Source organism: Diplotaxodon limnothrissa, linkage group LG16 (assembly GCF_057381915.1).
Source record: "Diplotaxodon limnothrissa isolate DT_005_m linkage group LG16, D_limnothrissa_male_GT1.1, whole genome shotgun sequence".
NCBI classification, from domain to species: domain Eukaryota; kingdom Metazoa; phylum Chordata; class Actinopteri; order Cichliformes; family Cichlidae; genus Diplotaxodon; species Diplotaxodon limnothrissa.
This window is the reverse complement of record NC_140611.1, coordinates 22,106,793-22,119,417: the sequence shown is the minus strand read 5'-3', so window position 1 is coordinate 22,119,417 and position 12,625 is coordinate 22,106,793. Positions and strand designations below refer to the sequence as shown.

The following is a 12,625-nucleotide window of genomic DNA, read 5'->3' as shown; positions in this document are numbered from 1 at the left end:
AGCGTGAAGGGAAAAAGGACAGGAATAAAGATGTTGGAGCGGTTTCATACTCCTAGCAAATGTGTCAGTATATATATATATATATATTTTTGAATATGTCAAACTATTCCTCTGCAACATGCCATGTGCAAGGCTGCGTGCGTGATAAAACAGTCAAACGTTGACTCAAAGGTATAGCTTTTCATATTGAAATGTTTTTAAATGTACTATAAAAAATATTTTTCAGGAAAGAAATATAGGAGTGGAGAAAAAACAACCTGTTTCTTTAAAGGCTTTGGAAAACTTGTGAAGAGATGAGTTTTCCACATTTATATAAATATTTTTTTCTAACAGATTGTTTGCATCTTAACATAAAACTCCTGCTCATCAGGTTTCTGGGAAGATTGGAGATGACTACAGTTTCAGATTAACAATTGAACTGTTGCCTACTAAAGGTTTTTTCAGTAAATTTTAGTGAATGAAGCAAAAGTGCCTCCAGCTTTTTAGACATGAGAATTTCTCAAATATAATTCAAAACTGTACCGACTTTTCAGTGGGGAATGTAGTGTGCATTTTTTAACCACTTTATGAAATTTTACAAAATAATAATAATTTTAAAAAACAAAAAAAACACAAGCATTAATAAGGAAATTCGATACAAGTAAATCATGACAAGGACTAGACTCATCTTTACAAAAATCTTTGACAAGAATACATATATACATATGCAATAAAAAAATATGTTTGACCTTGAGGGTAATAGCTGGGGGATATTTATGTACCATATACCCTTCAGCAAAGTACACCAATATCATTACAGTTAAAATTAATGTATGGATTTCCCTAATACCGTGTACGGCACATTTAGGAATGACAAGTGCAGAAATAATCAGCATATGTAGCACTATGTCTAGCTTTGACATTTATTGAGGAGTGCATAATAAAAAGCCTAGTGGAGGAATCCAGTGTGGATATTCGATCTATGCATGCCTAGAAGCCCCTGAGAATGAGAAGTGAGGAGGCAAGCCTCTCTCATCTGCATCAGTTTGCTAAGTGGAGCATGGCACATAAACACACTACAGGTAGCAGCTGGTGGCTGTTTAGAGACCCTCAAGGCCCTGAGACCTGCACTGATCGTTACCTTTCACTCAGTTTACAGTTTAGAATACAGGCACCGGTCATTATACCTTGCTACAGTGTAAGTGTCCTCAAGCCAGTGGCCTTGTTGCCTGAGAGGGAAAGGATACAGCTCTGCTGCACAAGTACATAGCTTCCATTGGTGGCTTGCTACACACCACACTGAACTATCCTCAAGAGCAGTGTAAAGGCAAGTATAGACTCCAGTTACGCATCATGTCTAGTCAGACGCTGTCAACAAGACAGAAGTTGCTAAAGATAGATCCAACAGCAGCAACAAGGCATTCGAGTTAGCTTTGTTTCATGATGGCTAAGTTTTGACTGTTAGATGTGATGTTGGGAAAAAGTACTGGGTATATGCCGCAGTCCAACGCCAGAATTTTGATACTAATGTCAGTGAAAAACACACTGATCCAGAGGATTGTTTTTGTGAATGTCTTAAAAAAGAGACAATGAAATATTGTCAACTACAGGAAACAGTGTAAACAGATCTCCAAAATGGTAGCCTATAATGGTCAAAAAGAACAAAACAGCATGAGTGACAAGCGAAAATGTGTTTATGTCAGTTTCTTAAAACAGAAATGAAAAGGCTCTTTCATTGTGGCTCCAGGTTAGAATTTAATTGGACAGTTGTTGACAGGAACTAATAGATCAAAATAACATCCATTCATTTCTTGCAGGAGAACTCATTTGTCCACATTTCAAATGATTCTGAAACCATTAAACGATGATTGCAATGCCATTTCACGAGAATCTGTGTATGGTTTTTCACATATTTATTGTAAATAAGTTTAGAAAATGTTAATTCCCCGAGGCAGCAGCATATTCCTTTAGTAATGTATAGCTGTGTGTCAGCAATATAAACCAGGCATGCCAGCCTTACAGCATTTGGACAAGCTTCAATAACCCAGTACATTTTACTAAAACTAAATTTTTGCAACAAAAAAAAAAAAATAGGGATAGGTTAATTGGATAATCCAAATTGCCACTAGGTATGAATGTGCGAGTGAATGTGAGTATGAATGGTTGTCTGTCCTTGTGTGTTAGCCCTGCGACAGACTGGCGACCTGTCCAGGGTGTACCCCGCCTAGAAGCTCGCCCTATGACAGCTGGGATTGGCTCCAGCGCCCCCCGTGACCCTGAAAAGGATAAGCGGTAGCGAATGGATGGATGGAAAAAAAACAAAAACAAATGGAAAAAAAATGAACAGGTTTCTGCTACATAGTAATAAAAAGTGACTTGTACCTGGAAATATCTCAATAATTTACTTATTCACATAATATGGACTGTGAATTAGTCAAACAAACAGCATTGTTAATATCTGCCACCTGAACCCCGTTTGGTTTTTAAATGTGTAGGATGTATTAAAATTTCAACAACTGGAGTTATGAGCAGCAGAAAGTTGGACATAAACCCTGCTGGAGGCCACAAACAAAATAAACAGAAAGTTTGGGTCACAAACAGGATTAGGGTTTAGAAATATTATCCAAAGAGTACTTTTGCTGTTAAAAAAAATATCAGTAACCCTGAAGACATCAGTTCCCCTCCTTCCTGAAGAAACACAAACACATCAAAATTCATCAAAATCTGAGAGGAGTGCATTGTTGCATAAACTGTAGGTTCCAGACAGGCAGAATAAAATAACTTGGTCTTGGACTGCTGGTCAGATACAATAAACTCAGTGCATGGCTTTATGAGGGTGATTGTGCAAGCAGCCCTCTTGAATAGTGCATATGAAGAAAAAAAATGGCTTGCACACAACTAAATAAATATTGTGTATATCAAACGATGATGGTGCTAAAACAAAGACTATATGCATGAAAACAAAACTGTTCAATAAAACATGCAGTACCAATTTAAATCCAAATAGTTCCATTTAAATAAGCAATACACAAATAGATAAACCACGCAAGCACAAACAAATAATCCTTATCAATTTTACAAGACATAAGCTACAAGAATACTCATCAAAAGCATATACAGAAATGTGCTATAAATACTCACAAGGCAAGCAAACAGAGAAACATGTGACAAGAAGCACAGACACCAAAGATTTTTTTTTTCAATGGGACACCTGGTTGGGACTTGCTTGTGCACATGCAAGAAACAAGTCTTTCTGCCAGAAGTTCTTTCTCGTATCCGACTGAAATGATTTATGAAATGTAGGCAAACCTGTGAAAGGATCTATTTAACTAATAAAATATTATTGCCCTAAATTCAACTAAGTTAGCTCTTGGAGAACAAAAATCAGTCCATCAAGTTTCTTAGTATAAATGCATTGGGGGATGCATCAGGAAGGACATCCAGTGTAAAAATCTACGAAATCAAATATGCAGAGCTGCCCAGTGTGGCAACCCCTTGTGAATAAGGGAGCAGCTGAAAGTAGCTTCTTAATGGCTTATCCAAATTAATGTTGTGGAGGGGCTGAAACTTATCCCAGCTGTCATGGGACAAGCGACAGTATGCAACCTGGACAGCACACAAGTCTAGTCCATGACAGTAAACTAAAACAACCAAGTTTAAATGGTAAATGGTCTGTATTTGTATAGTGCTTTACTAGTCCCTAAGGACGCCAAACCGCTTTACACATCCAGTCATCCACACATTCACACACTGGTGATGGCAAGCTACATTGTAGCCACAGCCACCCTGGGGCGCACTGACAGAGGCGAGGCTGCCGGACACTGGCGCCACCGGGCCCTCTGACCACCACCAGTAGGCAACGGGTGAAGTGTCTTGCCCAAGGACACAATGACCAAGACTGTCCAAGCCGGGGCTCGAACCGGCAACCTTCCGATTACAAGGCGAACTCCCAACTCTTGAGCCACGATCGCCAAAATCGATAGGTCGGTGCTGATTTATGAGTGATCATTCCAGGTTAGGTTGGGGCCTCATCATGGAGAGACTCCACCTGTCAGTTAGCTTGGAAACAACTTAATGTGTCTCTGGAAGAGCTGAAGGAAGTGGCTGAAAGTTCTAGGTGACTCTGTTTAGGCTACTGCTCTCACAGTCTGGACCCAAATAAGCAACAGAAATGGATGGATGGATGGATGGATGGATGGATGGGGACACAAACCCTTTTAAATAAAAGTCCTTTTTTTGACCCGTGCATCCACAGCAACCTCAGCCTCATAACTGGTACGGTCATCTGACATTTCTGAGTATTTCTCCTAGAAATGTTTTCCGGCAGAAAATGTTGAAGTAATTTTTTGCGCTACTTGCTGTTGTTCAGTGCTTTATGAATTTTGAAGTTGCTGTGGAAAATAAGCAGAAACATTTTTAGTCTACTGCAACATTGCTCATCACTTTTTTTTGTCTCCACATTTACATTTACAGCACATTTGTGTAACCGATTAAGTTGCACTTGGAGTATGTTTTGTCTGTTTTAAGTGTTAAGCTTATAAAGTATTAAAACTTATGTATAAGGCTAACACTTAAAAACAACAACAACTGTGTGTTAATCCACTTCAGGGCCAGGAGTTTGTACTTTTGTGCATTCTGCATAAAAAACTTTTAGAAATTTCCATTTCTTAAATTTATTTTGATGTACTTTGATTCTGGTGGTGTTATGCTTTTAGCGCTGCAACCCTAAAAGACTTGCAGGACACAGTTTCTTGCAGCTCTCACAGGAAACACCCGCAGAGAGAGCCCATCATGAGGCCATTTTGGCATCCATAAGTATGATTGATGACATAGGGATGCAGACAGCGAGAATTCCCCTCTGCCATGAGAAAAATGATGATTGTTTGGATTTTTTTTTATTTATTTATTTCCCTGTTAGTGCCCCCCTCTGCTTCTCAGTGGGACACATTTACATTACGTTAGCAACATATACACTCAAAGCCTGGGGCTACCAAATACAAACAAAACAACTCCCGTGGATCTCAAAAGTCCATTTATCCACAATTTTTATCACAAATACTTCGATGTTTGTAGAGTAAAATGTAAAAAAGGTAAAACATGCCATCGGAAGCCATTATCCCTTTCAGGACCTCACCCCCAAATCTATTTCAACATGTGTGACTGGCAGGAAGGTCGCAATAATTTCACAATACATCACAGCAACAGTGGAGTGTGCTGCAGGGGCTAACAAAGTCACCTGGCCATTCCCTTTGCAGGCACTGCCATTTAGCCCTTTTTAATCCCCTCCATCCCATTACATGACAGTAGAAGACCTGTGCACATTACATGCTTCAGTAGAGATCATTTGCCTCGCGCAGGCAGCCAAAGATCACATAAAATATTACCACCCGTTATTTCTGTCCCACCTCCATCTCCTGACTGGCAGTAAACAGAGCTGGACGTCAAATGATAGCATAGTATATGACAGAGGTGGGACCAAGTCATTGTTTTGCAAGTCTCAAGTAAGTCTCAAGTCTTTATCCTCAAGTCTCAAGTCAAGTCTCAAGTAATGTCAGGCAAGTCAGAGTCGAGTCTCAAGTCACTGGTGTAAAAGTCCGAGTCAAGTCACAAGTCTGAAACTTTGAATTTCAAGTCCTTTCGAGTCTTTAAAAAAAAAAAAAAATCTGTGTTTTTCTCAACACATGACAAAATAGTGAACTTAGAAAATATACACAAATTGTGAAATTGCACCTCTTTAAAATGCAGCTCAATTAAACCTAGCTCCAAGAATAATTTTCACCGACAGTTCTGAGATAAGCTGCATGTTATTCTTGGATGCGGTTGTAGGACCAGCTTTAAAATCGCATGACAAAAATATCATACACATTTAAAAAAAAAAACTGCATCACCAACGTAGCCTGGACAACATTTGCTAGTTAGATGAAGTCAGCTATCTCATCGTAGCATATTTATATGCATATTTATAATCATACGGTTGTTGGAGTGAGTGCATACACTCATGAAGTTTAGTAACTTCAGGTCACTGCAACAAGCCCAGGTACAGTTTACCGACGGATGGGTACAGGACCTTGAAATGCACCGTGTAGAACGAAAGACCATCGTACGTATCATAAGTTTACCAGTCTCACAAATTGTCGTCATAAATACACATTCGTTAACCGTTTATTAATAGGACCTTTGAGCTCAACGGTAATTAATTAGTAGTGGAAATAATTTCTGGTACCCATCACAGAAATGTAGCAGTGACAACAATATTGTATGCTGTAATCGTACTGGACAATTAGTGATACAAAAAACCTGTTTTATCCTGTGAATAAAAGTATATGTTTTTGTCAATGTACCATAATAACAGAAGCGAAACGCAATATTGTGTCAGGACAATTCACTATTTATGCACAATAAATAAAGGAGCATAGCGCGACAATTTCTGTTCAGCGCCAGACTTGCTTGTAACCTATATCACTAATTATGTTATGAAAATGACGTATTAACTACTAAAAAACACTGACCTTCGTGTAAATGCTTGGAGCAGACTAACCTGTGAGCTGGAGGGTTCTGGGACGTTATATTTGATCTTTGAATGGCTGCTATCCAGTCCATCCGTCACCTCTTTGTTACTTCGGAAACATGGCTTGAACAATTTCTCTTCAACGACGTAATCCGATAACAACCGATCTCTTTACCCGTCGGCTTCCCGTGGCTGTCATGCGACCGGCTATCGCAGTTAATAATACAACAGCTTCTTGACATTTTTGTGTTTCTTTTTATCGCTGTATAACTGATTTTAATTGAAAGCCTGCGTGCGCTAGTACCGCTTGCCACGAGTTCCCAGAATCCTTTGCGGTTCTACCCGTGAATGACGTCACATTTTCAATCTCTATATAATATGCATGTTAAATTTTATATTTGGGGTAAAATATCAAGTCTTTTCAAATAAACCGGTTCAAGTCCAATTCAAGTCCCAAGTCATTGGTGTAAAAGTCCAAGTCAAGTCACAAGTCTTAGAACATTTTTTCAAGTCAAGTCTAAAGTCATAAAATTAATGACTCGAGTCTGACTCGAGTCCAAGTCATGTGACTCGAGTCCACACCTCTGGTATATGACATCCTAAGAAGTTCCATTGAATCCCGCAGTCTGCCATATGACTCACTCTCCACGTCTCAGACATCGGGTAATCGACTGAGTGGAAACGGAGACAGCAGATAAGACTGAGTGCAGGTCTTAACTTTAACAAGCAATAAAAAAGTGGATTTTAGAGGCAAAATATAATTAATTTTCTTACAATTAAATTAAACAGATATAATTAAAGTCTTCTGAGAGGGTGGTTCATATTTTAAGATGTGCAAACACTCCAAAGACTTTGCAATTCATAAGTTCATTCCTATTTTAAATATCTTCACAGTATACGAGCTTCCAGCCCGGTCTGGTCAGCAGAAAGAATCATCAGTTAAGTCTTGTGGAATTACTGTACTCGCTGAGCCTTCAGGCTTTGGATCATAACAACATTTTTGTCAATAACACCATCTCCAGTGCTGTCATTCCCCCTGACCTGGTTCCTCTATTGAGCCCAAACACAAACACACACATACGAAAACACACACACAGAAAATCTGGGGTACTAAGCTTTTCATTTCAACTCCAGGAGAAGACGTGGTAGTTATTTCAACATTTTAAGTAGTACAGAAATACTCTCACAATAGCACCCTGATGTTTCACGGTTATTATTTTCACTCTATTAAAATTGCAGTGGTTGCAGTGAATTACTCATATTGGCCAATCTTATAGAAAAAGTTTGGGTAATATAAAAAAGTAATAGATATATATTTCAATAGTATTCTAATTTGATTCATTTAAATATAAGTACAATCTAATTTAATAAAAACACAACTTTACAAATACAGAGTTTCCCAAATATGTTTTCCAGTCTCTAACGGCATCACATCAAAAGCAGCAAAACCACACACACATCCGTCTGTCACAGACTTCAAGAAATCAAACCGCCAAGTGAGACCATTCAACAAAAAATGCACAGCATGCAGCAGCAGTGAAAGCACCATTTGTGGAGGTGGACCAGTAATAAGTTTGAGATTTCCCCTAAATCGTCAGTGATTTTAATAGAGTGTGATGGCAGTTGTGAGACTGGCACAAACAGCAAAACAGGAAGCTTTTGAAGCTCTAAAGTAACTTAAAATTTTTTGTAACTTTAATGATCAAGTCGTCCGTCCTAAACAGCTCTTCAAGTCATCACGAACTGCACAAAAACAGTATTTAAGTTCGCATTAATCTGTGAATTGGTGTTAATGTCATTTGCAATCTGTCTGTAAACTCCACAAATCATAAAATGTGAACAGTAACGTGCCCATGACACACTCATTGACTACACCACTACCTCTACATCATGTGTGTAATATAAATGAATGACATTTCAGTGAAAAAACTAAATAACTAAAAAGGGGCCGAAGCTAAAAGCAGATAATGCTGCATTATTAACAACATCTGCCAAGTGAATTTCATAAAAATATATCCATCCATCCATTTTCTTAACCCCAGGGAAGCTGGGATCTATCCCAGCTGTCATTAGAGCTAAAGGAAGGGTACACCCTGGACAGATCGGTAGTCTGTCGTGAGGCTGACACGCAGGGAGACAGAAAACCATTAACACTCATATTCATGGAGTGCGAGAGGAAGCCGGAGTTCCCGGAGACAGCCCATACATAGGCAGGGAGAACATGCAACCTTCCCAAAGTAGCTTAGTAAAGTAAAGTAAAGTAAGCTTGTGGATTCAAACCCAGTACACCCTAGATGTGAGGCAACAGTGCACAGCACCACCACTGTCTATAATGTTAAAAAAAATACACATATTTTAATAAGCTATATTACTCAATTATAGTCCAAATGATGTCATTTATCCCCAAATCAGCTATTAAACCAAAGGCTCTATTTTCAGGAGATTAAGTAAAATAGTGCAAACAAGTCGTGTGCCAGCCACGAGATTAAATTTTAAATCAGTTCAGACTAATATAAACTTACATAGCGAAAAAGAAAGCTCTCTGCATTTACTACATTTCTGCTAAGAAGCAACTTGAATGTTTTTTCATTTATTTATTTATTGATAGGACAATGTTACGATTTTAATCAACTTTTAATCAAAAGGAATTTGCAAATTTATTTTAGGCAAGATCTGGCTTGGCTTGAAAGTTGTTTGCATGAGTAAGAGGCAATGAGCTTTGAGCCCAGAGGACATGTCTATCACTGTGCGAATTTGCTGAGTTGTTGATAAAGCGTTTCTCCCGAAGACATGTAAGGTTGTGACTCATTCAAAGAGAAGATCAAAAGACTTTTATTCAGGGTGACATAATTCAGGAAAGAGACAGATTGGATTTTTTCCACTCATTCCAGAGATTAGTTGTGATGTCAGAGACACAGATCCAACGGATTTAATCAGTTAGTTATTCAACCCGTCTCTGAACAGGTGTGCCTGTTATCAAATATGCAGCCTTTTACTTGTGCCAGATTCCCTGATTTATAGAAAGAATAATTGATTGGCCTTGAAGCATAACAATGACGACCTGGAGAGACAATTCAATGAAAGAGGCGGAAAGGGGAGACTGCCTCTCATCCATACTCCTGTTCTGATGACATAATGATATTTATATCCAAACTATGCCTGAAAAACAGACCAATTTAATTTAAGTATCGCTGCAGCGAAACACTGACGCTGTAACCTTAAGTCATTTTTCAAATCATGTGTGTAATGTGTAATCAAGGCCAGAGAACACCAAGAAAGATTTCAACAAAACATCATAAAATCTGGTTTTACATGCCAGTAGGGATGCATCGGGCCTGCCTTATTTCACACAAGGTATATTTAAGATAATTACTTATTAGGCTTGTGGCAGAAACCATGCAATGCCAAATGAAGTGAGCAGCGGTTGTGGTCTACTGCTTGAGCATTGCATGAGCCTCATTTTATCTAATCACCCAATTTTCACAGGACAGGAGTTAATCTGTACAGCTGTCCACTCACTGGGCTCCCTTACTTGGTTTTCACCGTCAGAAACCTCTACTGGAGACATGCAGACACATTTCACACTCGGCATTGATAGGGCAGGATAGCCGGTATGACACACACACACACACACACACACACACACACACATATATATATATACTAAATAAGCCTGTAGTTATGCGTTCAGGCAGTTTACATGCGTGGGTTCCCGATTAGAGCAGATCTCTCCAAGCAGCTGTGGGAAGCTCACTACCCCCAGGTAGTCAGTCAGGAGCGTTTTGGAAATCAAGTAGCTCACATTTGTATAAAGTTAACTTCAGTGAGTGAAAATCACAGCAGGTACTTTGTGAGTGACAGGTGGTTGAAAAGCTGGAACCGATTAGTTGGACGTGGTGCAGTCGCAGTAGCGTACCCCTGCAGCATTAAAACGATTTAGCGTCTTAAATCAGTTGCAATAGGACTGCTGAGTATTTTTAACTTTTCCTCTCAGATATAAACACTTAACACAGACGCGTTTACTATTATTATTTTATTTTGTAAAAGTCGCTGCATATTCCCGATCATTTCGGATGCTGTAACCGGCAGGTCGTGAGCCAGTAACTCAGTCCACCCTTACCTGGGATCTCCTGATGGGGAACATGTGAGAAGCCAAAGCCTTTCGCGATGGAAGCCTCCCTCACCTCGCTGCAATTCCTCGCTTTAAATTCGGCTCTTGCCGCAACAGACAGCACAGAAAAAGTGCAAATGATGGTCTCCAGTCTGAGCATCGTTCACTTCTGTACAGATCCCTCACTGTTTAGGTACTCTGCAGTGTCCCGCTTGCTGGCAAAACTCCCCCCTCCTGCAGCAGATTCGCAGGTAGACTATTTAATGACTGGTCGTTTTTAGTGGTTGAAACTCAACTATAGTCTCTTAACACATCCCCCAAAGCACAACGGGTTTGTATCGCCACCGAGTTCAGTTGAAAGTCCCTCGGCGCAGTAGAAAAGAAAGCTGTGAGCGTAAAGGTGCCACATGAATCCAAGGAGCGCGTTTCCCGGCTTGTTGACTCAACTTCGCTCAGCAAAGAAAGCCCATTGTAGCTGCGTTGAAGTGGAAATGCTCTGTGGAGGAGAGCGCTGTGTGTTCAGATGCACCGGCAGGGCAAAAGCGGGACACAAAACGTGGAGTGGAATCGAGCCTCATCCAGTGTAGCAGGTCGGCACCTGCATATGAGATACAACCTGGTAGAAAGTAACAAATACATAAAACATCCTGTAGGTGTTATTGGATTAAAAATGGGAAGATATGGAGCCGACTTTAAAATTGAATCGCTGCCATAAATGCCTGTGGGTATATCCCATTGTTTTTCGTGAGTGTGAATTATAGAATGCAGTCTGTTACACTTGGATTTTTTTTCCTAATATCTGCAATTTAACAAACCTTTACTTGGCCTGCACGTTTATGCTCCACTGGGGAGGTGGCAATTCTGCTGAGCTTAGAAAATGCAAATGTTGATATTTTTTCACTACATTCATCTGATACAGAAGCAAATTATCAGGTTCTGTAGTATCAAACTGTATAAGTCACGAATGTAAAGGATTTGATTAAGACCAGAAGGCAAGCTTTCACAGTTTTATTGATTTTGGAAGAGCTTAATCCCTGGGTAGATCAACAGTGGATTAACATGGCTCCCATCACTATGCAAAGGATTCCAGTGGGATGGGTTACCACATTTCGAAAGTTCTTTAAAAGTGACACCGGCTTGTTTCAGATGGTAGCACTGGAAGATCTTCAATTAAATATCCAAATCCAAGGGGTTCAGGTCTAAGGGCAACACTGAGGCATGTTCTGCTTTACTGATTAAAGTGCCTGTATTCTGGCTTTATGAGGCCACATTCAGTTCCCCACATGAAAGACGGTCATTATTTTTTAGAATTCTTAATGTATGTTCATGTCGATCGTGTCCTTTGAGAGGTTCCGAGAAATTGCATAATAAAAACACTGCTAATCACAGCATCAACATATACTTGTACTCCCTTTTATGTTTGCAACTGGTCAAACACTATTCCCCAAAAACAAATGTAGTCCCCCTGTTTTGACATTCAGTAAAGGGATGATAGAATTAGTCGTTAGTCTCTTCATCCTTTAGTGGTTCCTTTCATGAATTCTGTGCTCTACTTTTATAGTGAGACATTTTGACCTGGACATGTCACACTTTAATGTATCCAACTTTGAAACCCAGGGGATGATTTCATCCAGATGAATAATTTTAATACAATAAAGAATTAATCGCAGCCAAGATGGCTTTCAAGTTTCCTAACTACATAGTAATATGCTGCTCTAACTTACCACAGTTATTCTGGGATTTCAAGGCATTCCCAAACCAGCCAGTGATGTAGAGTAGTAAACATGATGTCATAGAAGCATTAAAATGTGGACCCAAAAGCTTGGACATGGGACGAGGCAGACTGCAAGTAAAAAGTGAGCCATTTATTCTGGCTAATCAGAGTTCATACGTAAAAACAAAGTGAAACACTGTCTGGGGAAACAACAAAGCATAAAGTTAGCCAAAGTTCTGCTTTAAATAGAAACATGAGGTAATCCAGAATATGGGAAACACCCAGGTACAGAGCTGAATCTAATCAGACATTA

General features: G+C 39.4%; 1 protein-coding gene across 1 annotated transcript in view; it reads right to left on the bottom strand.

The window, feature by feature from the left end:
- LOC146616162 (glypican-6-like) overlaps positions 1-11,104 on the bottom strand; it is an 88,273-nt gene extending 77,169 nt beyond the window's left edge. The window contains exon 1 of the mRNA XM_085374903.1: positions 10,608-11,104. Coding sequence (XP_085231029.1) covers positions 10,608-10,758 — 151 coding nt within the window. The 5' untranslated portion in view covers positions 10,759-11,104. The remainder of the gene's footprint in view (positions 1-10,607) is intronic.
- Positions 11,105-12,625: the final 1,521 nt, after the last annotated feature.